Here is a 27,918-nt window from a genome sequence, read left to right as displayed (position 1 = left end):
GAAAAATCAATTATTAAAGGAATAGAATACATTTGGGGAGAAAATTGCTATGATTCCCAAGCAAGAGACCATGGGAAATATTTTTCAAAACCATTTTATTGAGGTTTAATTCACAAACCATAAAACATGTAAATTATCTTTTCCAGTTTTAGTAAATTAATATGTTGTTCACCCTTAGTGCAAAAATAAAAACTAAAAGATAGCCATGGAATTTTTAAAAAGTAATAGGTACCTTGATAGCATGTTAACTGATGCGACTCTTAACAAAAATTGCCAAACAAAAATTCTTGTCAATAATTGGTGCAACTGTAGCATGTTTTACATGCAATAGAACTTATTTTGTTCAAGGTAAAATTAGTCATACCCTTGATATCTGTTAGGTTAATTTACCTTCAAGAAGAAGAGAAACATTTTTACAATATTAAAGAGTAAAGTGTGATATATTTTTTCCCAGAATTTATTTTTTTTAAAAATGGCTACTTACCTAAATTTTAAATCATCAGATAATTTTTAATAATACATTAGCAAATATTTTAAACTATAATGCCATAATTTCAAAAGTAGCTGCATCTGATACTTAACCAACACAACAACAATGAAAAAAAAATTCAAAATACTTATTCAAGTATTTGACATTTGGGTATGTTGATGATCACAAAAAGATTTTCTTCTCTTTCACAGTGTTAGCACAGTATGTAAAGAAGTTTTAATTATACAATAATTCCTCAAAATTATAAGAAATCCTTATTATTTAGTAGTTTAAAACAGGAAATTAATAAGAATTCACTTATCTAAAATATTTCCATATGAATATTCAATCTAACAATTGGTGCAGGTGTTCCAGCAATAAGAACTAATCAGGTTGCCAGAAGGTTCTTTTTGGTGAGATGAGGAGGCAAGTTATTTCTTTCTCATTTTATCAGTCTACTATCTATCTATTGGTAAATAATGATGAATTTACTCTTCCTTATTATAAAATATTTCTGAAATTCTTACCTGACACCACACCAATTCCATCATCACAGTCATAGTCAGAGATTTCACTGTCACTTATTCTCTTTGATCCTATAAAGCAAACAGCAATAATTAAAATTGGTAATTACTAAGGAAAAAATAATAATCTCTCACCAACCTGAAAAATCAATGGAAGGATTTTTGAATGGAACTTGAGAATAAAAAACAGAGAGAGAAGGAAAGTCACATGAGTTCACAAACATATTCTTACACATATTTCATGATGTAGGTATGTTATTCTTGTGATGTGTAAGATAAGCTCTTAAACAGTTTAAAGCTTAAAATAATATTAAATATTAAATGATATAAGTAATGTGATATCGATTGATAAGATGTATTGGAGAAAAAGCTAAGTCGAAATAGCTAAGTTAAGTCTGTTTTAGATGCTTTTAGACAAAGGCACTTGAATTTAGGTAAATTTTAAAACATAAACAACATGTTCTTCCAAAATCATTCATGTGTCTTTTTCTAATAGGGCTGTCTAATAAATTAAGTATACCCAATTATTTATTTTCCACACTCATGGAGAGAAAACATAATTTAAGACATCTCAAATATCCCTTTGTAACTATGTTTAGTTGTTTCTCTATTGCTTTGAGAAGAAAATTTGAAATAAATCACCCACAAACTGACAAATACATCTAAATTTTGAATTGTGTTATGTTTTCTAAGAAATAGGCTAAGACAGAACAGTAAAAATTATTATAAATCAGGAGCTCCATGTATATGTTTTATTGCAAAACAATCCCCTAACAAAATTTCAAAGTGTTTATCATGCTTGGCAAAAATTGCATTGATCTGAACTAAGTAGAACTTTGATGGCTAAAGCAGATCATCTTCATGTGAATTAGAAAATATATCACATATATAAACATGTTATATTTTATTTTTTAATATATACACTGAGTGGCCAGATTATCATGATCTCTGAACGCATAATAATCTGGCCACTCAGTGTATATCCTATATAATATAAGGCTAATATGCAAATTGTCCCTTCAACCAGGAGTTCGACCAGCAGGCAGGCCGGCCAACCGCCCATGTCCACTCCCCCTGGCCAGTCTGGCCGAACCCCACCCATGCACAAATTCATGCACCGGGCCTCTAATATATATATACACATACAATACACACACACACACACACACTGAGTGGCCAGATTATTATGCGTTCAGAGATCATCATAATCTGGCCACTCAGTGTATATTCCCTACATGAGTCTCAGCAATAGGCACACCTGACATGATAGAATCATTTATTAAAACATTTAATAAAAGGAGAAAACATATAATCTCTCTCTCTCTCTCTCTCTCTCTCTCTCTCTATATATATATATATATATATATATATATATATATATATATATATATGTAAATAATAGAGAAATATGCTAATTAACTGGGACGCTGTAACGGGTCGACCAGACAGGAGGTGGCTGAACATGCAGTGTCGGGGATGGGGCAGCAGGGGCCTCCGTGTGCCTGTGCTCGGGGAGGGCCTGGTCAGCAGCCGCCAAGGCTGCTTCAAGGGCTGGAGAGGGAGGCAGGGCTGCACCCGCAGCGGCCGTGGCTGCTGCAAGGCCCGGGGAGCCAGGCAGGGCCGGACCGGTGACTCCAGGGTGGGCGGTGCAGCCGAACCCAACCCCAGGCGGGTCCAGCCGCGCAGCTTGACAGGAGGCAAGTGTGGCCCGCAGGCAGCACCCAGCAAGGCCTGCTTGGCCCTCGCCGCGGCGACCCGGGAGCAGGCAAGCACGGCCCACAGGCAGCACCCAGCAGGGCCTGCTTGCCCATCGCCATAGTGTGGAGCAGGCAGGCCCCGCAGAGAGCAGAGAACCACGGGGAGCAGGCCTAAGCCGTCAGTAGGACATCCTCTGAGGGCTCCCGAATTGGAGAGGGTGCAGGTCAGGTTGAGGGAACCCCCCCCATGCATGAATTTCATGCACCAGGCCTCTAGTAATAAATAAAAACAGTGTTGCTATTTCAAAAAAATGATTTGTTTAGTCTACTTACATTTTGTTATTCATTACATAGACTAAACTCACTTATCAGAAAATAAATGCTTTCCTGTAGGTTTATAAAGCATTGAGATCTCACATTGTCTAAGATGTCTAAAGTAGCAATATTTGAACATTCTCGGAATGCCCTCCAATATTAGAAATACCCTACAAACATTTTTTCTTGTTTTGCTTGTTTTAATCCCTGCCCTCTTAGGACAGGAAGTCTTTGTTGCCAGGAACTGCATTCTTGTTTTTTTCCTTCTAATGGTTAGGTAGCAGAAAACAATGAGATCATGTGGTTTAACTGAATAAATTCACTATTTTCCTCCTAAATTCCTATGTCATTAAACTTTAGACCAAATCAAATCTGAGGCTGTTATAGCTCCAACTGACATGCAAACTAGAATCATCTGATGACATCCAACAGACTGGGCATATAAGGGTTTATACAATTAGGACATACATTCTAAACAGACTCAGAAGAGAGGAGGGATAACACAGATGAAGTTATTGAGAGATTTAAGGAGAACAGTGTAATGATGATTACTATGCCAGGTACACTACAGAGCATAAAGATTACATGCTTCTAGTATTGGTCAAGAATCAGATCTGCCCCTGATATAAGACAATAATGACACCAGTAAAAAAAATATCTAGAGGTCTGTATGTGTATATGTAATTGCCATCCAAGAGAAAAGAAATTCAATTGGGTAGAGAATTAAAAGAAATATTGGCCCCAAATCCACCCAAATAGGTGAAATCCTGAAAAACTTAATTGTGAAATCATGTCTCTTTTATCTTACACCAAGCAACAGCATCATTTTGGTTTTGTCTCAATAATTTGTTTCCATTCACTCTTCTTTGAAGACTTGTGGTCATGGGCTGAATGAAAGTATAATAGGTATGATGTTTTCTATTTTAAAAATTGAAAGGGTGATAATATTACATTTTACTAAGTAAAGAATTATTTGAGAATTTTAAGAGATGAATCTAGTTGATATGAGACAAAGAATGAAGTATCAAATTAAAGAAATCTCTACTGAACTTTTATAATTCAAATGTTATGAAAACAGTTAATATCAAATAAATTTAGAAATGATTTGTCATGTTAAAAAGATTTTTATCTTAAGATGCTACACAACTTTAACTGAAAACAATAAAGAATATAAAAAAATAAAGACTTAAACATCCAAATACACTTTTCAAACTAATGTTTCAGGAAAGTAATGAATAACATTACTCATCAATGAATCAAAAATAACTTTCATTCGGAGTCAGACTATACATACTCTACATAGGTATAACCTCATTTTAGTGTATCAAACAATTAAAAGCTTCAATAACAGCTATGAAAACACTGAAATACCTGCTAATACCCATAAAGTATCTTCAAATTCCATGTCATATATATCATTCAAGATAATTCAATAAAGATAGGATAAATTATACTGAAAACTTACTTTGCAACCTCCGTGTTGGGCTCTCTCCATGGAGCTGTCTTCGTGGCATGTAGGGAGAAGGATGGGGAAGTGGGAAGGAAGAGACATCATGGGTCTGAAGTTTGTACCAATGTGGCTCATCATCTAATAATGCTGTTTCTAATTCAATTAAAATCTACAAAGCCAAGAGACAAAAAAACTGTTATATATCAATAATACAGAAATTCTCTTAAAATGTAATAGTAATGCTATCAGATCAAAAGCAAAGTCATGTTGCAAAGTTATTCATATGTTTTGACAATAAATAAGATAAATATTTATAACTTCTTAATTATTTAAAAGTTTTAAATATCTAAGATAAATTTATTTTGACTAATCACCTACTAGAGGCTATTCAATTTGCTATTATAGAAATAACACCTATTATTAAAAGTCTATAATAATACTAATGTATTTTATAATTTAAAAAGCATTTTCATTCGTTAATTTAGCCTTTTCATAAACTCTAAATGGAGAGAGAAAATCAAATTAGAAGGGTCTAATGTGTATTAAAAACTATGTTATATGTTGTCTAAATTTTCTGGGGAAAAACAACCTACTAGTTTGGTCTTATTCAACTTTTACAGAAAAGGATATCAAGGCTAAAAAAAGGTTTAAAAGAGCTTGTCTAAGCTCACATCAGCTGGTAAGTGAGAGAGGTTTAACATGAATCAAATAAAACTCTGTTCAATATATGCTGCTAAAGATTCAAAATAGGAACATATGATTTTTAAAAATGAAACATATGCATTTTAAAATATAAATGTTTAACAAATTTTAACAGGAAACCAGTCCATAGAAATTAATAACTCTTTTTAATTTCTTTTAGGGTCAGGTGCAAATATGACAGCATTTATGCTTAGGAACATGAGATAACTGCTATTTAGTGATAAATCATTATTTACCTATGGGAGGTAACGAAGCAAAATAGCTAAGTTCTTTCATTCTTCCCAAATTTTCCCTAGTCATTTTCAAAGTTATAGGCCCTGTATTCCCAATTTTGACACATACACACACACTTATTTAATCCTCATATTAACTCCTAGTATTCCTACTTGGTTGAAGAGGAAACTGAAAGAGAAACAGATATAATAACTTGCTCAAGGACACAGGCTAGGAAGCAGATGTGCCACAAATGCAAGACCCAGACAGCTGTCCCAGATGCTGCTCCTTACAACTATGCTACCCTTCTTCCTAACTGGCTTATTACCCTGTGATTACTTCGCTACTGACATTCCGTTTGATATTTCTCTAGATGGTTGGTTTTCCCGTGAGGTTACCATTTTATTTACTCGGGAAAAGGAATCACACTGAAAAGTGCTGAAAGCAGGTAACTTAGTGTGTTAATAGCTGAAGAACTGCCTCTCATCTTGCCCCTCTCCAGTTAAGTAATTCTCCACATTGAACTAAAACATTCTTCTCAAATCCAATGCAATCAAGCCATTCTCTTTTTTAAATCTATCATTGGTTCCCATTACCCACAGGATACAATCCAAACTTTTTAATGTGACGGATTAAGGGACACTATCTGGTGGCAGTTTAACCTTCAAGTCTCATTTCTTACCACTTTCCCTTCCAGCTTCAGTGCAGTTCCCAAGACCCCCTCAACTCTAGTGTCTTACTCCCTCTTCAGAAATTTCACTTCCCTGGACTTTGCTACATTCTGCTTTCTCTGTGGAGCATTCCCTGGACCACGTGCCTCTCCTTTGCACAGCAAGTATGTACATATTCCTATTGCATTACTCTGTAACAGCATTTGCCATACTATATTATAACTGCCTATTCACTCATCTGTATCCCCAGTGGATTATGAATTCCTTGAAGGAAGTAACATGCTGTATTCACCTTGGAAGCATCAGAGCCTAGCATATTACAGGCATATGACAAAGCTTAAACAAAATCCAGGACGAAATGACTGAACTAAAAGCAGTATGATTGGTTCAGTAAACTAAAATGATATCGCACATATTATAAAACAGCAATATATATTTGTGAAACTCTTATCGTTCAACAATGAGACATGAGAATACATTAAGAATAAACATGTAAATATTGTCACAGAGTATTAGAACCACTGTTTATGACATCAATAAATTCTGTCTTAAAACAGTAGCTAAACTGAGCCAAAACCGGTTTGGCTCAGTGGATAGAGCATCGGCCTGCGGACTCAAGGGTCCCGGGTTCGATTCCGGTCAAGGGCATGTACCTTGGTTGCGGGCACATCCCCAGTGGGGTGTGTGCAGGAGGCAGCTGATCGATGTTTCTAACTCTCTATCCCTCTCTCTTCCTCTCTGTAAAAAATTGATGGAATATATTTTAAAAAAAAAAAACAGTAGCTAAACTGATTCCATTAAATAAATTATGTTTACTTTTCAGATATTCAAAATACAGATTTTTATTGACGGTCATATAAAAAAAATATTAAGGGATGACACGAACAGTTTAAGCTTTAACATAACTCCAGATACCTCTCCTAAGAATTCGCTTTCCTCCTCTCGAACTCGAGCTTGATCCCAAAGGGTAATCTCCAGCATTCGTTCGCGAAATTCTCTTCGGTGGACTGGAGAATAAATGAAGGTTTGGTTCCATTTGGGTTCCAATGTTTTCTTTACAGTTTTCGTTCTTCTTTTGTTTTTATCACTATGAGAAAATTAGAATATATGAACTTATATAAAACTTCATTTTAAATTTGCCATAAAATTATTAATGTAAAATTTCTCAGGAAAGAGGTCAAGTAAAGTTTTGCCACAAATTTATCAAAAATTGCAAATGTTGTAATCTTTAAAATTACGATTAAAATTTGTAAGTTGTATAGTTATATCACTTGTGGGTATTGACTTAATAATAGCAACATTTAAATTAAGTTTGAAATTTTTCCATGAGATAATTAAATACTTTATCTTTCTCAAAATCTAAATAAGACTACAGAATCTTATTCCGAATTGCCCAATTGGAAACCTTCCAAATGCTAGTTAACCAATGACACTTCAGATACTATTCACTTAAACTGCCAGAGTCTCATTGGACAAAAACTCTAGTAAACTGTGATGTTCACCACCTCACTGTGATAAGTTTTCTCTCACTCCGGTCCTTCTAAAATTTTAACTAATATTTTAAAGCATCTACTTATATTCCATCCATTAAAGAGTGAATTATGAAACTCTGTCAAGAGACAAAGTTCCTTCCATGAAGGACAGTAAGAAAGCATTTATTTGGTGGGAACCTTGCTATCTAATTTAGGAATGGTCTACACTGCAATCTGAAAGGGAATAGAAGAAGCAAGCCTTGACTTCCTCCTAAGGAGTGAAGAAAGCTCCCAAAGAACGGCTATTTCAGAAGGGATTTCTTCAGAAGGGAGGGAGACTGGATAATCTCTGAAGTTCTTTGCAAACCCAGCAGATATGATTGCAATTTAATAAGGCAAACTGAAGTTTAACCTAGATTTAACACTCTAGTCATGGATGTCCTCTTCCTCCATTCCAGTTCAAAGTGTCTCCCCGTCCAAAAGACAACCTAAGTTGTTAGAGAACAACTATCCCCCAGCAAACTTTGTGAAATAAAATGAGATAGCAAATAACTTCTGACCATTTTAGATCTTGTCCCCCCTTGACATATTTTTTTGAGAAATTTCTATGACAACTTTCAAAATGTGTATCCTAAAATGTAAGGCCTTTCTTAATGTCTTTCATCCTTTTCATCTTTTTCTTGGCTAAAATTGTTCTTCAGAGGATACTCTGACACCCAACACAACCTGGCTGACTTAAACTAAGTAAATGAGGACCCGAAAGTGTAGAAACATATTTAAGATCACATTGTGCCCAGTCATTTCCAACCTGAGAGAAAGGAGCAGACCTTGAGAATACCCTGCCCTGACGGCAGGATGCAGAACAGATGCGGGAAGGATAACTGGGGCCGTTACTTCTTTCTTTTTCCACGATACTATTGAATAATCTCTTTTCTCTCTCATGTGCCTGAAATTTACGGCGATGAGCACATAATTTTTTATAGTTTTCTCTCCAATCCTAATTTCTCTATTTAAATCGGGGTAGAACAATATTGTTTATGTTGATTAGCAAGGACACACAACAGGATGACCCAGGAAGAAGCTGATTCTGGGCCAAATGGTAAATTTCCTTGAGTACATGGGGTGGTGAAATAAAAAAATACACTCATTAATTTTACAGAATTTAAAGAAATAATACCTTTGCCAGAGAAAACAGAAATTATAGAGGAATACGATGAGTAATGCCTTTTAGAACCATTTCTAGCGTTTGCCTCTGCAGTGTGTTGAAAATACATTTTGTTTAAAGGAGGCAAATTTTTAGTAATTTTGATAAACAGAAACATATTATTTAAGAAATAATCCACACCACCAAAAATAAATATGCAATAAAACAGTCTATATTATAGACATTTGATATAAATTTTAAGAACTTTATATCAAAATATCTACTGTCACTATTTTGAATCCTAAGAATCATGATGCTTATGTTCAACTTCGTAAGTATCTGAAAGGTAGGAAAAAATAAGTGATACAGAATAAAAACACCCATTGCTATTAACATTTCTCACTTACTTTCAAAAACAGTTATTTTTCTTTCATATCCCTACCTTCTGTCTGGAAGAAAGTAAATTTTGACGTAAGGATTCCTTGGCCTCCCATCTTCCCTGGAAGGGAGATCCTTTGCTCCCAAAATTGTAACTATTAGTTGGTGACCAACCTTGTCAAACCATAGTTTTATCTGAAAAGCAAAAATATTCATTTATCAGCTCAAACATTTACTGCCTTAAAATAATTTTTATGTCCCCCCGTCTTCATTCACCACATTCTCTTACATTAAATACTGGCAGAGAAGATAAACTTCATTTAGTAAGCTGCATTTAGTTAAAATAAAGGGATATGCTTTAATAACTTCAATGAATAGAGCAATTAATCCAAATATGTCAGTTTGATTCATAATTACTTGGAATTTTCTTATCCTAATTTGATTGCTTATTAACATGCACATAATAATTATACTACTATAACTAAGGACTATCTACGCAATGATTGCTGAGTTTTATCTTAATTCAAGAATCACTGTAGTTCATTTTGGCTCCCCTACAACAGTAAGCTCAAATAAATGCACAAAATGAACTGAATAGATAGTAACTTGTTTATATGGCATTCATCGGGAATGTTTAAGCACATGTTTTATGTAATTCCACAGCAGAAGACATTTCAAGGATTATAAGCACCAGTAAATTACTAGTAGCTTTAGTCAATAGACTCCTTAAGTTTGCATTTAAAACGATAATAAATTAATGTTTTTAAGTTTTTCTTCGAAATAAAGTCTCTTTTTTTGTGATGTAAATGTAGTACATCCTTAGAAAATAATAAAGGTAGATGTTTTAATTTGAGATGTGGAAATGTGAATAATTTCCCTATGCCTTAATTAGGAATTGGAACTTCAGATCCAGCTGCAAAATTAATTCGATGTAACTACTGTCACCTCCCACACACGTACCTCACACCCCCACACCTAGCTAGCTGATTCTACTCTGTCAAGATCTCTTAACTGTCGCTCTGACCCACAAATTGGTTCAGAACTCACCTGATACTATCTTGAAATTGATATTGAATCAAAAATTTTAAATTTGGGAATAAAATGTATTTGTAGAATCTGTATTTTATGGTTTATATATTTTTATGGTGTATATACGTATGTTAATTATTTAATTTTTCCTTTCACTTGAATATACGTTTTGCAGTCGTTTATAAAACTTAAATATACATCTCATGTCAGTCCTTCCTTCTCTTCTCCAAAGCGGACAGTCAGGTCTGAGGCAGGCTAACAGGGCTTGTGACTCCCTCCCTTTGTATGTTAGGGAATGAGAAGCTGAGCTAGAGAAGAGGAAGACAGATGGCCCAGAAGAGTATATAAAATTATTTATATGTTTTTCTTTTTTTGTCAAATAGAATCAGCCCTCTTATAGAACTACAGAAGAAATATTTAAATTTTTAAAATTGTAATTACTACTCTCTTAGTTGTGCCAAGTCCTTATGTTTAATCTTGCTGCTGTGTCATAAAAAGTTTTCATAACAGAGCTGCTCCGTTTAAACAGACCAGCTAATCTGCGGTTCACTCCTGCATCAGGGTTATCTGGTTTATTTGTGAAGAAGCTAAAAATTCCTGTGGCCCACCTCTCACCTACTGAATCAGAATAGGGTCCAGGAATTACCATTTTAACAAAGTCCTCCAATTCCCACGGACATTACAGTTTGAGAACCATGGCCTTAGATTATGGGATCAACCTGAAAGAAAAGCCTCTAACATTTGAATGGAGGAAAAAAGTTCACATATTTGCTTGCCTAACAATATCAGAACATAGATACAGATGAGGGTAAGTGGGAAATAGACTAAGTTGTTCTGGAAAAAGACATGAAGGGAAAACAAAACAAAACGGTAAGAAATGAGTGTCTTGTGTATGACATGAAACAGATGTTTGCAGATAGCATGCATCATGGTTCCTCTAAAATGTGTGATCAAAACCAGATTAATTTCTGATATTCTCTATTGTCTATAGAAATAAATAAAGCCAATTGCTTTATTTTTCTATGATATTAAAAATTCTATATTAGACACCTTAAGGAGAAAAAAACTCTAAAAAGCTAAAAAAATTTCCCAATAAACTTTACACTTAAGAAACAAAGAAACAATGATCATTATTAGACTAAGCTCATTTCTGTGAGTTATTTTTTTTTTTTAAGGATTGAGACTAAGCACTTGAAGCCATCACCACAGTCAATACTTTTACTCCTTTGAAATCATTACAGCTAAGCATCTGAGATATATATTTCAAATGTCTGATAAAGAGTATTCTTTTTAGATTTTCTTATGCCATGGAAAGTAGGAAATAGCACTTATTAGTAATATTCATTTTTATACAAACAGATATTAGGCATATAACTTTCATATTTTTATACTATGTAAGAACTTATTGAATTAAACGTTACAAGTATATAAACGTTTAAATATATAGATATGAAACAGGCACATTTTAACTTTAATAATTTTTAATCAAAATTACACTTTTTAATAAATTCTCTTAAATTGGGCATCTGATCAATAGCTCCATTTTCATTTTATATTACAGGACTTGCATAGAAGTTTTTAATATATATCCAGTTCACACTATCAAAATATAATCATTTTATTAGCTAGATTATTTTATCTCATTTTGAAATTCTTTATCTGTGCTTTTTAAATGAATGGTTAGTATATCTGTTGATTCTCCAAAACAAAAAAAAATGTATTTCACAATTCTAAAAATGACATATGTCTTTATATTTACCTCATTTTCACTAATAAAACTCTTGGTATTATTTTAATTGTTTTAACATAATTATCATTTCAGATTTCCAGCTTAACCATGTAAACATTTTTAAATTCCCTAAGCAGAACCTGAGTAGCACAAGTAAATATTTTATACTCTATAATATTAACTAGAACAATTTTCATTTTAAATATTTAAATTAAATTAGCATTACTCAAAACCAGCAATAACAACAAAAAAATACATGCAGCAAAGCAAGGAAAGCATAATACTACCTTTTAAAAAAAACTATATTGATATTACTTTACCATATAAGGGTTTCCTAATGAAAAGAGGCAAACAACTTGTACCCAATTATTACAGAAAAATTAAATGAAATTACAGTTACAAAATGTAAACAAAATAAACCAAACACATTTTATTTGGGGATTGTGATTTTGTTCTTTCAAAGTAATATACTTTCCAAATGTTGAACCTTATACATAATAGGCATAAAATTCATATTTTCAATAAGGTACAAATTTATTTGCCAATCTCCTCAAGGAGTTATTGTTTGGAAAATGCAAACAAATGTAGATGTTAAGTGACATAATGAATGATTTAAAGAGACAGCAACCTTGCATAATAAAAGCAAATATAAACAGTTAAATAAGCTTTTTCTTTTGATGTGACATATGTAAGTAGAATCTACATTAAATGTCACTTTGAACCTATGACTTTTAGTATTCAGTTCATCATATAAAATCACTAACAAAAAATTGTCTCTTTAAATTTTTATTGTATTTTAATCCCCATGCAGAATTTTACAAGCTGGCTCATAAAATGATTGGAAAGTCAATAATATGACTTGGAGCAACATACCAAAACATGTTTTCCTACTACGCATTTTCCAAAAACATACAAATAAGGGTTAAAACACAGCTTTAGTTTCTATCAGGCAGACAAGGCCTTTACCTGAACCCTAGGAACAAAAGGCGTTGTTCTTCTACTAAGGCTTTGGCTCTGGTAAGCAAAATTAAAGAAAAAAGCAATAAAACAAAACCAAAAGGACAACACGCTGGAACTAAAAGACCAAAGTAAAAATAAACACGTACAACTACCCCTCAAATATAATTTCCCCATGGCAATATACATCTAAATTAAGTACATCAATGTAATGAATAAATTAATTTTGCCAAAATGCTAAAATATATAAAATCTTAGAATTTTAAAATCAGTTTTTTAAGTGCAATAAAAACAACAGGAATTAGGACCTAATGTAAAATAACATATTCAGTCTCATAAATTCTGAAAGAATAATTACAAACGGAACCCAATAGCCAAGAAGTTTCAGGTTTCATCCTTACACACACGATATAGGAAAAAAATCACAGTCCAAATGACATGAGATAGGAATGCATTATAGAATTATTAGTGAAAAGACATTTTTACAAGGAATTGTGACTTGTCCAAAATGGTATGTCTAACAAAAGTCTAAAAAACATTAGTCAAGTTGGCTTAGCATTAATTGTTAAAAGAATAAACACAGTCAGATAAAAGTATGCTGGAATGCACTGGATTAATTAGGTAATTCATACTTTTAAGGATTTACACCATTTTCAGACATTTATTATGTACCACTTGAGATAATCATACCTATTAATGAAAATACATATCTTACTTATTTTTATTTATATAGTTCTCTATATTTTTCCAAGCATTTACTGACAGTTTATTGCCTCCAACAACACTAGGTGGTTGTCAGTACTATCTCCAATTTGTAGATAAGGAAAGAGAAACAGAACAACACCACAAAAAAGGCTAGATACTCAAACAAAAGGTAAGATACTCTAAAGGTAGAAGATAGAGCCTACCTCCGATTAAATCACTCTATTTCATATTCTTTGAGTAAAATCAAATTTCAATTCTCTTCTGACTTATTTTGTTTTCCTTTGAAACTGTTTCCAACAAAAACACCACAACAATCAGAATTGTGTGGCTTTATTAAGGCATGCCCACAGTTAAATCAGGAACAAAATCAGATGCGTGTCTCTGGGTTTGGGAATGGATTTCAAGGCATTTAATTTTGCTTTTCACCAAAATTCCATTCCATTCCTTGCATTTCTCATGGATGTCTCTCTTGTCTAATTCCCCTGCTAGATGGAAGCAGTTAATAAGGACTAGGAGGACTGGTGCCCCATTTACCTATCATCAGACTTACACTTTGTAAGACATAAATCTAAGACCTTCAGGAAAGAAGACTTTAAAAACAGACTACCATTCAATCATGAGTCATCCTCATTCTCTCTCTCCAAGAACTAAGGAGTCCCAAATCTGAGCTGTCTTCCTTTTTGTGTGGAAACACATCCAAAGGAAGAAAGAAATGTTTAGATATGGAGTGTGTTACTGACCCTTGTCTGCACAACTCTAGATGGATAATTCTCCAGCAAATGGGGAAGGGATGTATGAAATGCATGTAGATTAACTAGGTACACTAAAGTAAAGAACTAATGCCTGACCTGGCTTGGCTCAGTGGACAGAGTATTGGCCAGAGGACTGAAGGGTCCCAGGTTCAATTCTGGTCAAGGGCATGTACCTCAGTTGCATGCGTGATCCCTGGCTTGCAGGAGACAACCAATCGATGTGTCTCTCTCACATTGATGTTTCCCTCTCTCTGTCTCTCCTTCTTCCTTCCACTCTCTCTAAACATCAATGTAAAAATATTCTCAGGTGAGGATTTAGAAAAAGAAAAGTACTAACAAGGTACATTATTTAGTAGTAGATTTTATTTTCCTTGCCCTCTCACCTGCTCTACCTGTTTTACACCAAAAATATCAAGGTAATGGAAGTAAATATTACTTCATAAACTAAAAAATTACTTTACAAGAAATAGTACTTTAAAGTAAACTAATCTTTAAGGCAAACATTGTCAACCTTCTAAAATGATCTCAAAAGGGCAACTCATGGAATTCTGAAATCAACTATTTCAATTCTATGGCAATTTAAATAATCTTCACCCATAAGTTCACACTTTAAACTTGGCTATAAAAACATACCTTGATTTATTAGTTTTTTTAAGTGAGTTGAAATTCAAATTCGACAAATCATTTTTTAAAAAATATATTTTATTGATTTGTTACAGAGAGGAAGGGAGAAGGAGAGAGAGTTAGAAACATCGATGAGAGAGAAACATCCATCAGCTGCCTCCTGCTCGCCCCCTACTGGGGATGTGCCCGCAACCAAGGTACATGCCCTTGACTGGAATCGAACCCGGGACCCTTCAGTCTGCAGGCCGACGCTCTATCCACTGAGCCACACCGGTTGGGGCTCGACAAATCATTTTAAAGTGTGTGACCCAAAGGCACTTAGTGCATTCACAATGCTGTGCAACCATCCCCTCCCTCTACTTTCAAAGCTTTTTCATCGCCCCCCCAAAATAGGGTATCATTTACCTGTTAAGTCACCACTCCCTGTGCCCCCATCATCCTAATTCCTGGCAACCGCTAAGCTGCTTCTGTCTCCTTGGATTCTGGATATTTCACACAGGAATGGTGAAGTATCATGTATTTCATTGCAACTTGTAATTAACGTTACTTCATTTATTTTAAACATGAAAATACCTGATATCTGTAACAATTCAGACTCATCCAAATAAAAAAATCTGATTTTGTACGCCACCATTTATTTTGCACTTTTCATGCCAACTTTTTCTATAGACTGTTCTGCTCTATGTAGGACATTCCTTTTAAGCAATGCTTCTGGAGTAGCAAGACTTTGACAAGAGGGGTGAAAGATAAACGCTCAGAGAAAAAAACTAGTTTGCAGAAAGTTTTAAAAAGTCTATAGAGTTTCTAAGGAGATATAAAAGATGTATCTCTATTGTTCAGTTACTTATTCCCTTTAAAAAGGGGCATATGTAATGGACAGGTACAGCATTTACAAACTCATCATTAAAAATGGAGTCAGAAAAATATTAAAACAAAGTAACTCAAGGAAACATTGCCACCATAAATCAACCACAGGCCCTAACGTAAAATAAGATTGTCAAAAAAAAGTCAGTGTATTCCTATAGTAAAAAAGAATTCTGACCCATTTCTCACTTTTAAAAGACAGTAGAGCTAAATTTTTATCTTAATTATCAAAAAGTAGTCCAAAACTGCAAATTAATTTAAAAATATTGAGAGATTATAAAAGTAATTCTCTGAAGAAGGAAACTGCTCAATATGAAAGAACCCATTTTTTTTTTTTTTAATCCACACGCGAGTGCTGACAGTGAAAAGGCTAACTTATAGTCCAGGTGTCATAAACATGAACTCACACTGATTTTCTCACCAAGTACATTAACAGCACTTTCATAGCCATGCCTAGAATAACCACAAGCAGCAGCACAATCCGAGCATGGAGAGGAAATACACTGCATAATATTTTAAAAATCATCAACAACCTTGAGCATGAAAGTTTAAACAACAATTTGCATTTATGTATATTTTATACTTGAGGATATATCAGTCCTTGAACTGACATGAATATATTAGGAAGGCCGGATCACATATTAGGCAAATTATCTTTTTTCTCAGGCATTAGCAATGTCATGATTATGTAAATGAGTTATGGGCCTGGTAAACTCTCACCAAAAGCAATAATGCCCAAAGATAAAATGCAAGGATACAGAAAGTGTGATGCTGCCTTGTGAGTTTCTAGGGGTGTTACCAAAGGGTGATATATACTTGGACACACATTTTCCAACCTCTACATCATTACAGCATACCAAAATTGCCTCCAGTTGGCAGAAACAGGATTCACACTAATAAAAGAGAAAGATTCAAATTGACCGTACCTTCGTGACACCCACCAGCCAATCAGGAGTGAGTATGCAAATTAACCCAACAAAGATGCCAGGTTAATTTGCACACACAGGTGCTGAGCGGCCAGGGGTGGGACACTTGCGTCATCGCAATTGCGATGACAAAGGTGTTCCACACCCCCCCAGCCGCTCCGGGCCTCTGGGCAGCGTGGGAAGGTAGAAAGGCAGCTCCGGGCTGGAGCAAAGGTGGGGCCGGCAGCCGGGGGAAGGAAGGCCCGTTCTTGCACGAATCTTCGTGCATCGGGCCTCTAGTTAAATATAAAAGGAAAGACTATATCCAAAGGGTATATTGCTCATGTTTTCCTGCCTGCAAAGAATAAGTATAAAATTAAGTTTCATGAGGGTAAAATTCATGTTTATCTTATTCATTGTTGTATTCCCAGCTACTAGTATTATGGCTGAACTGGAATCAGACCTTAACATATATTTCTTAAAAAGATAATTGGAGGTAATTTGGCAAAAATATTTTTTGGGGAAATTTGGGCAATAGATCTCAAGAACTCTAAAATTTTCTTTTCCTTTCATATTTCAATTTTAATTCTGGGAAGTTACCCCAACAAATATTTTGTCCTAACAAAATATGCAAGATTTATATTAAAGAATTTCCAAGGGTTTGCTATTTATAGTAACATAAATGAGAAACAAAATATCCCATTATAACAAATTAAGTTAAAAATGGAATAATAAATAGGTATTAATATAATTTTAAGCAATTTTAAGTTTAATGAAAAACTGCACAATATTAGTAAATGAAAAAGGTTTTCAAATAGTATACATGAATTTGTTAGTTTTGTATAAAAATTATATGTATATGAATAATTATCTTTTAGTGGAAGGATTATAAGTGATTTTTGTTATTTATTTATTTATCTATACTTTCTAGATTTTCCACAAAAAATATTATATTTGTAAAGATTATCTTATTGGAACATACTCATTCTAACTCATAAGAAAATGATAAAATGGTACATATTTAAAATTACAATTACATGGATTTAAACCAGCATCATTTATGAATTTAAATACTATAACTTTATAACATTATAAATATTTATAAGTAAAACTTTTATGTTTATATTTCCCCTAAATATTTAACAGTGCTTTTTACTGTATTCATTTTGAACCATGAGGAAAAATCGAAGAATCTGAAATTTGTCTAAATCTTTCCTAGTCCAATTTGTAATGGGGCCTTGGGATTTTAAATGAGGTAACAAAGTGGTACTTATCATGGAAGTATAACTTCCACTCCTTCCTCCTCCACCAACTGAAGCCAACTACACACACACACACACACACACACACACACACACACATTTATATACTGGTATCATCCAGCCTACCCAGAACATTACTTAAAGATGAACTATTTAAACACAAGCATAAAAAAGAAAAACAGCTAACATTTATTACCACTTCCTAAAATGGTGGAAAAAAAGACATATATATATTTGTAACCATAAATAACAACATCTGTACTGTCAACATATGTAAGAGAATAAGGAGAAAGATTCTACTATTGTGGAAAAAATAAAAAAGACCGTTGTCCTCAAATGAAAAATTCACTCTGTTTATGAAAGAGAAAGGAAAAGAATACAGAGAAAAATTTACTTTAGTAAGACATTTACAATCTCCTAACATTAGCTCAGTTTTTTCCTTGCATAACTATTTTTAATTGTCATCTTTTTGATCAAAATACCCCTAGAACAGACATGTCTAATGACTTGTTCAATAAACTTTAATATACTAAGTGTGCTTATACTTTCTATCTCTTTTAAATTAATAAAAATTTAGTAAAAATCAAACATCTCCCTTTCTCCTAAAAATATAAAAGAAGTTTTGTAGCTTATTTAGTAAATATTTTCCTTTTGCTCTTAAAATATTAGTCCAAGAATAGTTTAGTTTTTATTTATACTTTTTATACAAAACTCACTGTCTGAATTTTGAGTATCTAAATAGTTCTTAATATCCATAAAGTTTCAAGTTTAATAACTTAGTGACATTATTGTCAATACTAACCTTATTTTTCTAAAATATGGATGGATAAATGATAATATTTTAACATTTTAAAATGGTTTAAAAAGGGAAATAAAACTGAAGAAGTTAACAAAAAAGTGAGGGCTTACATTTGCAAAGCTCTTCTAATATAGACATAAAACACATAATTGAACTTTTAACTTTCATTATAAAAATGTTTGAATTAGGGATCATTTAATATAAAATCATCTGGTGTACACAGTAGTCAATTATATATTTACTCATGTACTTAATTTTGGCTGTTGACAAAAGCATCTCAAGTATCATTATATTCCAGAGCAATATTCTTACCCCAGTCAAAATTTCCTTAAGGTTGAAAAGCAGAGAAAAGTACATAAATATTTACTTTTATCTTAAATATACCATCTTTGTATAGTGCAGACTTTTTATTTCCCTTAAAAGTTCATGACACTTTATAGTCATTTTAGGATATGGAGCAAAAATCATAACCTTGAATTTTGGAATATTATTACTAAAGTAAAAAAAATTGTAGATATCTCCAAAAATTCTTAAGCTCATTACATTATAGGAAACCTAACTCTAATAAAGAAAGCACTATGATAAATAATTAAAATTGAATTTCAATTAATTCCTAAGAATGAGAAAATTGATGGTTAAAGGCACAATTATATTCTAAGAAGAACTTGGTTTACCAAAAACTAGCAACATATAATAAAAACACTACTTGATATTCAAAAAAGAGAAATTAATTTAGTGATTACATACTGAAAGTTGTCCAGATAAAAACTGTGGAACATCTCGCAACATGCCAGGACTCATGGGAGAGGTAACGGAAATAGAAGGACGATCCATTTTTTGAGATTCAAATGAGCTAGAACCTGAAATGGCAATCACACATAAAGAAAAACAACAATGGCTCTTCATTGGTGTTTAATCATCTTCACCATCTAGCTCTTAAATTTTATTTTTAATGTCCACAGAATGTCATTCCACTTTCCCAGCCACCATGTTCCAAAGTGATTAGAGGCTTTTACTGGAGCATAAGTGAAGGTTAGTACTCAGAAGTGACATGCATGAATGATTTGAATGGAGGGGAAGGGACAGATTGGAGAGGGAGTGAAAATGGGGCTAACGGGATACTTCATTTTCTCCTGATGAATGACATTATTAACGACATTCTCTTCTAGAATACATGAAACTTACTGGACTCCAGTTGTGCATGTGTGCTATCAGGTATTCTAGGTATATCTCTGAAATGATAGAAAAGGAAAACAAGAAATTGTTGCAACAATTAATGCAACTACTATTTTCATCATTATCAACCTATATTCTTGGTTAAGATCAATTAATTTTTAAAAATATTAAAATTCATACCCATTTATAGCAGATGTATAAAAACATATACTTTACTTTCTATATACCTCACTAAACAATTGTCCATTCTAAAAAATTTCTGCATTCAACAAGTTTTACAGATACCTTGTAAGTCTATTCCATTCTTTATTTTTATTTGATGTTGTTGTAAATCAATATTAAAATGCAAATAAAGTATCACCAAAACAAAAATTTAATTATTCAGATTTTGATGGAAACTTTTTAAATGTAATAACTCCATTTAGAAAAATGTAAACATGTTCCTTATTGGGACTTACAAAATTACTATGTAACTGCATTTACACACAAAAAATGTACATTTTCTTTTGAGACTTGCCAAAAGGGGTAGATATTAATGGTTAAGATCATTCAGAAAATTACATAAAAGGATATTTAAGACATCAAACAAAAATTTTGATTATCTTTTAATATGAAGAAATACATTTAATATACTAGGTTGAAACAGTACAGTTTTAACATAATAAAAACTTTGAAAAGACAAAATGAAAAACAGATAAATTTCATATGCCAGATTCATTACTTTTGAAAGGAACATTTCAAAAACTAAGTTACTGATATAGTCATTTTATACAGCATAAAAAGATAACAAAATAATATAGTCCAATCTTTTCCTAAATGAATGAAAACTAGGCATTATATTCTATAGCACAAAATAATTTCTACCCTAAAAAGTTTTTACCATGAAAATGAATTTAATAATTCTGTCAGTTTACAATATTTAATTGCTTTTTCTAATTATAGTATATCTTTTACATTGGCTTAGAATATAAGCTTCTATAAAGGAAAGACTACTGTGATAATGAGTAATTCTCATAACAGAGATGCAAAGGACTATATTTATTGCCAACTTTTGGAAATTGTCGATTTAATCTATAGGTAACAAACTATAAAAACAAATGAGTATTTGGCATTTGCTCATATTTTTACCTTTCTTTGTTGAAATCTTCATTTTGGAAAAAAATAAAAATCATAGAATATAGTTGATCCTCATTTTCACAATATAAAGGAACATAGTTCATGAAACTTCCTTTAAAAGTAATTGTTACTACAGTCCCCTTCTACTAATGCCATCAACCATCAACTAAGTTACTAAAATAAAAACAATAAAAAGATAAATATTTCTTCTTTTGTAATTAACTTTACAGATAGAGATGTCATGATTTTTGGTGAGGTGTTTTTAGTAAAAGAAATGTCCTCAAAATAATGTATTTTGATAAAGCAATCAGACATTTTTGGATTGCACTTCATAACTTGTTTAACGTAGTCAACTCCATACATATGGAAAGTACTCAGACCAACTTACCCAATAGGCCTTGAAACAACAAGCTCCACTTGTGGTTCAGGTTTGGATTCCAGAATGATGTTATATACTTCTTCAAAAGTGGCTCCTTGCAACAGCCTTCCGTTCCATTCTAACACTTCATCACCTATTGTGTGGATCAGTAATGTACACCTTAGAAAGAAAATCTAATCCCATACACACTCAAAACAAAGCAATCTTACGCTGCAATAACCTCCACGGAGTAAAATCACCATTATGAAATAGGAAACATACTGAGAACAGCTCCAGTGGCATAAAATTTGATGACAAGGATGATTGGTATATTTCACCCCAAAGGCCAAGGGTCAGAAAAAAAAAATTACATAACAATTATCTCTGTGATCTCCAGGATTTTCTCAGTGATGACTTGTCCATGAATCGTTGTTAGTTCTTCTTGGGAAGGGGAGCAAAGGCGGGAGTGAGCTACTTCACCATCTTGGTGACATGGAAATGTGAATTCCAATAGAAATTCTAATCGGAGAAACTATCAAGGTCAGTCGCCACTTTATAGGTTTCATGAGTCTGCATTCTAAGTTGGCTGAGCACTTTGTCTAAATTCTCTTGTAAAAAGCTTAACATTTAGTATCTTACTGAATCCTCTCCAAGGCACTCAAGGATCTCTCCTATCCGTTAGAGATAAGGAGTAACACACTTCAGGAAATATACATTTATCTATGAAATTTTTTCCTAAACTATGTTGGAATTAAAAAAAAAAAGTTAAAGCTTATGGGAAACAAAATAGGTGAATACTAGATACAGAGTAGGAATATCCATAAATAAAAATAAATAAATGAACAAACAAATCCTTTTATCTAATGTGGTTCAAGAAATAATATTACTTCCCATTAATGACTAAATTTATTTAAGTTAAATGAGCACTTTATTACTAGTCAAATCACTTCTATTTGAGGATTACTTTTCATAACCACTCAATTTTAACAGTTTAAATGTGAACAATCAAAGATAGAAACCTACCTGGCCTAAGATGTCCTACAGTATCGGCTAAACTTCCTTTTTTCACTTTGGTAATAAATGCACAGAGCCGACCTGATTCAGTCATCTTTCCTCCTACAACCTGTTTCATAAAGAAAAGGAGTAAGAGATACTTTCTCCCATGAACATGATTGAATATTCAAGTAAAAAATAATTAGACAATTTGAAACTTTAAAAAATATGTTTTTATTGATTTGAGAGAGGGAGAGAGAGAAACATCAATGTGAGAGAGAAACATGGATTGGTTGTCTCCTGCATGCATCCCAACCTGGGATCAAACCTGCAACCTGGGCATGTGCCCTTACCTGGAATCAAACCAGCGACCCTTTAATGCACACTCAACCAACTGAGCCACACAGGCCAGGGAGACAATTTGCAGCTTTTAAAACTATAACTTACTATACTTAAAATATTTTTAAAGTAATGGAGTGTTGTTATTAGGAACTGAGCACATATCCCAAGAGTAACCTTTTTACATATTCCAAATGTTTTACAACTTAATCTATTATTTGTTGAAAATGTTGCATACCTTAAAAACAACAATTTATAATTTCTTTATTACAGAATTCGTAACTTTTGTCACTTCTAAAAATGTTATTTTAGTACTATATAATTAACATATCTTGTTATAGATTTCACATATCACAATAATATAAATACTTGTTAGTTTTACTATAATTATGATAGCCTGCCTAAGTTTCATTAATAACCTTTTAGGCACATTAATAATGTGCATGATGATGATATATTTTTTCCTGAGAAAATTATTACACTTACTTAATCTCCTCAGAATTAATGTGAACTGTTGACCATTGGCATCCCATTTTTTTCTATTTTTATGTTTCTATTAATAGGATGAGGCAAAAGTAGGTTTGCAGTTGTTCGCATGGAAAAATACTACGATAAATAATAATACAAGAATAAACGGTGCTTCTTGTACTCACAATGGTAAACTTACTTTTGCCCAATCCTGAATATATATTTCAGAAAATATATGTAAATATTACCAATAATGCTGTGGAGTCAGAGATGTACCTACAAGAGTAGCCTCTTACAAAAGTAATGTTTTGATTATTATTAACTGAAATTCAATCAATATATCAACTTTATAGCAAGCCAAGCAAACAATAGTAACTAACTTCGTTGACTAAAATAGTTTTTATCCTCTTCTAAACTGAGTGAAAGATATCTGAATTAAAATACCATTCATTTGTCTTATTCCATATATTTATTCCCAAACTGCAATGAATTAAACTCAATTGCAGTACAGTTAAAACTAATTATTTATTCCTATATTTGATTCTGAAAATTAAATGTATACATATTTTGGATTATGTTAATTTTTTTTAATTTTATTTTTGAATTGACAAATTTTAATAGTAATAATATTATTGACTATATTATTGATGTGTTATCGCGTGTCAGACACTGTACTAAATGTTTATATATTTATTGCTATACTTAATCTTACTGTAACAATTCAGTAAGCATTATTATCCCCATTGTACAGATGAGGAGTCTGAGGCTAAGACCAATGTCATGTACCCAGTCATTGCTGTAACTAGAAATCAAGCCAAGACTTCCTAACCATCACACTACTCTGACACGATAATGGGCAGATCTGGATCTAAATCCCACCTTCATCTCCATCTTGTGACCATGGGCAAGTTATGACAATTCTCTAAGCTTATTTTTTATCTGTTGTGAGTGCTAAACAAAATGATAGATGTAAAGTGCTCAGATGAGTTGCCAGCCACCCAATAAATGTTAGTTGCCCAATTCCACTTACACCCAAAGTTTTCTAATATTTCTCACTATGTCCTCACTATGTTCTATGTAGCAATGGCTAACTCTAAAACATTTACTCTTTTTTTACTTCAGTTTTTAATTCACCCTACAGATGTACAAAAACACACACACACACACACACAAAAAAAAAAAAAAAAAAAAAAAACAGAACTGTATTTGGTGTAATATAAATTAGTATTTATATGAAATCTCCTAAAAAAGCATTTTTGAGCTTCCAGACTTCAAACAGTATTCTCTCACAGATACACACACACATACATACAAACAGACACATATTTTGCTATACTAATACAAAAATTATATTCCTAACTAATACATATATTACATTTCTCAAGTTTGCATATTTAGTCATTGAATAAAACTATCACTTAAACAGAATATAGCCCAGCAGGTGTGGCTCGTTGAGCTTTGACCTATGAACCAGGAGGTCACGGTTCGATTCGCAGTCAGGGCACATGCCTGGATTGAGGGCTCAATCCCCAGTAGGGGGTGTGCAGGAGGCAGCTGATCAAGGATTCTCTCTCATCATTGATGTTTCTCTCTCTCCCTCTCCCTTCCTCTCTGAGATCAATAAAAATATATTTATAAATAAATAAATAAATAAATAAATAAATAAATAGATAGATAGAATATAAACACAGATATAGATATAAAGGACAAACTATACAGGTAAAATAGGTTTTTGCACTGTATTTAGAATTCAAGTATATAACTCATTATAATTTCTAAAATTATACATACGAGTATTATTGTAGAATAATGGAAACTTCTTAAATAAAACTTGAAAAATAAGAAATGGATAGTGAGGGCAAATATTCGTGAATTCTTGAAAACAGAAAGAAAGCCACTAATTTGGTAAAGGAAGAAGGAATGTGCTTCTCTGATAAACCTGTGAAGTAACACAGAGTCAAAACCTTACATATTTCACCCCATACCTTCAAGCCAAGCATGGCTCCTGAATCTCGAGGCACACTTCCGTCTTTCAGACGCTTGTTTAATAAGATACGACCAATCAAGCGATCTCCATCTTTAGATGGCTGCCATGTCACAGGGTGCTGACATTGCATCAAAAAACAAAGAAAATTAATGCTCTCTTATCACAAGTGACCCCTTATTGCACAATCTCTCTAAATTCCAGATTGCCATCGCACTATGATTACACAAACCAGTTTGCATTCAAAACATTTGATCAAAAAAGACTTACTACATTATGCCAATAACCTGAATTTTATTATCGCAAGTTTTTTCAAAGTCAAATTACTTCAAATTCTTACAGTCTTTTGACACAATACTGAAGTTATATAGTTTTACAAAATCGAAGAAATCTTGAAAATATGTTCAAACCCTAATTTAATAACATACATGCTGAAGATTAATAAAATCATAGGTAAGAAAAATAGACTGAAATTCTATAAAAGTAAACTCATTTAAAAATGAAAATTTAATCTTGCAACACTTTTGGAAAACTTTGAGAGACCTTATTGCAATAAAAGTTTAAAAGGTCAAATGATATAAAACACAAAAGTCAAACCTCTGATGAGGGGCTTTCGTGAAATAGGTTTTTAGATTAAATTTACACATGCCCCAATAACTTTCCAATTGATTCCGGGAGAAATAGGCCTAATTCAAAGGTGGGCATAGATTACATTTTCCACTTTTTAGAGATTCATTGATTCCTTCAGGTCTTTGATCTATTTAGTAAGTTGATTTTATTGGCTAATTCCATGATATCCATTGCTAACTATAACTTTTAAAATATTAGGAGTTTATCTCTTTCTCAGGGCAGAACTAATCCTTTTCGAAATCATGACACCATTCCATTCCATTATGAATTATATGTCAAATAACAAAGTCAATGATTTGTGTAATCACGTTTCACAGTTATCTTAAAGTAACATGCACATCTTCATGCAAAATTTAGCAGGCAAAAGACAAGTTCTAGTCAGTCACATCTACACGGTAATAAGATTTTAAAAGTCTCACTACACTAAAAGCAAAAATAATAAATACCAAAGCAGACAGCAATGGTTCTGATACTAATTAATGCTACATTGAAATGCTATGACAATAAAACAAAAGAGCAAAATGACAGTGAAAGGGAAAAAAGAAAAACAACTTTTTCTGTGCAAATAGACCCAATTAGCTCCCTTTTGCCTGGGATTCAAACTATTAACAATTTTTCATCCCAAGGAAAATATACCCAAGCAATCAAATAAGCCAATCCAAGAAATTCTTTATATTTGTAGTTTATAATAACATTACATAAGTCTCTCATGCGACCATAGACAAAACATTCCTTTGTTCCTAATTTTTATTTCATTTACTTATTTTTTTTATTTTTTATTTTTGGTATGCCGTCAAACAACAAAAACAGCAAAGCAAGCAAGAAATATTTTGATTTGTTTGTTTTGGTTTTGTTTTTCTTTTCTGCACCTTAAGAAATGCTACATTGACCCTTGAAATGCCCTGTTCTTTTATTATGTTCTGTTTGAATGAGTGACAGAGAGCAAACGAAGACCAAATGAGCAGGTTAAAAGGCAGGCTCCACAATCTCAGTACCTTCTCGCTATGGCTATGCTCCTCGTTAAGGGTTGTGCTACTACAGGTATCTACCCCAGAGTCCTTAATCTGAGGCTCGGACCATTCCAAATCCTCTTCCAAAGAGTGGCCACCAAAGCACATCATTTTCTTTTGTCTCTCAGACCTGGTGTTAGAGTCCGACAAAACTGCCTGCTCACTAGTTTTTCTTTTTCCCTTTTGACTGTCCCCTACAGGTGTGGGATTAAAAAAAAAAAAAAGATACAAAAAAGAAAACATGCAAAAGTGTAAATAAAAAAGGAAAAGTGAAATGATAACAGAGATTAAATAGTAAGGCCCCACATGTCTCACCAAAGACATTGGGGATGCCTCACTGCTATGCCAAGACGTATGGTCCAACCAGTTGTAATCCATGTCTCCTGTGAGAGTCGGACAGACAAGAGAGTGCAGTAAAGGAGACGGCGAAGGAAAGGACAGACAAAGGCATTATCAACATTTTACACTGTGTGGTACTGTCTGCTTCCAAGAACTCTGTCTCTAATACTCACTACACATGTCAAGAGAAAGCTGGGGTTCCAATTGAGTAAAACTTACAGAATGTAGGATACCAAGTTTGTGATCTCTAGACAGACCCTAGAGAACAAAAGTCCTAAGAGAAGAGAAAAGGCTAATAATAAACAGAAATGAAAAAAGAAAAAAAAACATATTCTGAAAAAGAAAAAGACTATCGGTTATGACTGTTACTCATGCTACCTTTTTCATGCTGGTTTACAGACATGAATTATTCTCCAAAGCGTAAAGATCATTTTAGAAATTAAATAGTGGTTTGCCAATAACCACTATAACAAAAAGCCAAGCAATTAAATGTTGTTCCTGGAGTGAAATACAATACTATTTTTAATGCTGAAACCTCCTAAAAATATTTGGTGGATTAAAAAATAAAGAATTGCTTACACAAAAGAATAGTTGCGTATGAAAGTGACAAAAGAGATGCACTCAATTTCTATTAGTAAAAATAAAAGAAACTTTACTTTTATTATGAAATACTTACTATTGTGAAATAATTTTTCAACTTTTTCAGAAATTACCTTCTCATAAAAAGAAAAATTTTAATAATTTTGTCAGATAATTGGTGTCACTGACAACTGAGAATGAGTATCTACTTCCCATGTTTATATGCTCCTTCTTTGCCTTACATTTGAAAAAGGATTTATGTTTA

The 27,918-nt window shown here is 32.8% G+C and overlaps 1 protein-coding gene across 3 annotated transcripts in view; it reads right to left on the bottom strand.

Annotated features, from left to right (window-relative positions):
• Positions 1-27,918, bottom strand: part of RIMS2 (regulating synaptic membrane exocytosis 2) — a 355,739-nt gene that overhangs the window by 169,771 nt on the left and 158,050 nt on the right. For all 3 annotated transcript variants that reach the window (XM_079795974.1, XM_079795973.1, XM_079795972.1), the window contains 10 exons: positions 26,721-26,929; positions 25,097-25,216; positions 22,335-22,434; positions 21,342-21,465; positions 19,847-19,893; positions 19,409-19,521; positions 9,100-9,230; positions 6,957-7,128; positions 4,471-4,624; positions 997-1,065 (listed from right to left, as the gene is read on the bottom strand). In XM_079795974.1, coding sequence (XP_079652100.1) covers positions 997-1,065; positions 4,471-4,624; positions 6,957-7,128; positions 9,100-9,230; positions 19,409-19,521; positions 19,847-19,893; positions 21,342-21,465; positions 22,335-22,434; positions 25,097-25,216; positions 26,721-26,929 — 1,239 coding nt within the window. The remainder of the gene's footprint in view (positions 1-996; positions 1,066-4,470; positions 4,625-6,956; positions 7,129-9,099; positions 9,231-19,408; positions 19,522-19,846; positions 19,894-21,341; positions 21,466-22,334; positions 22,435-25,096; positions 25,217-26,720; positions 26,930-27,918) is intronic.

The sequence above is a fragment of the Cnephaeus nilssonii genome, assembly GCF_951640355.1.
Source record: "Cnephaeus nilssonii genome assembly, chromosome: 18".
Lineage (NCBI taxonomy): Eukaryota > Metazoa > Chordata > Mammalia > Chiroptera > Vespertilionidae > Cnephaeus > Cnephaeus nilssonii.
This window is presented reverse-complemented; position numbering and strand designations above follow the sequence as displayed.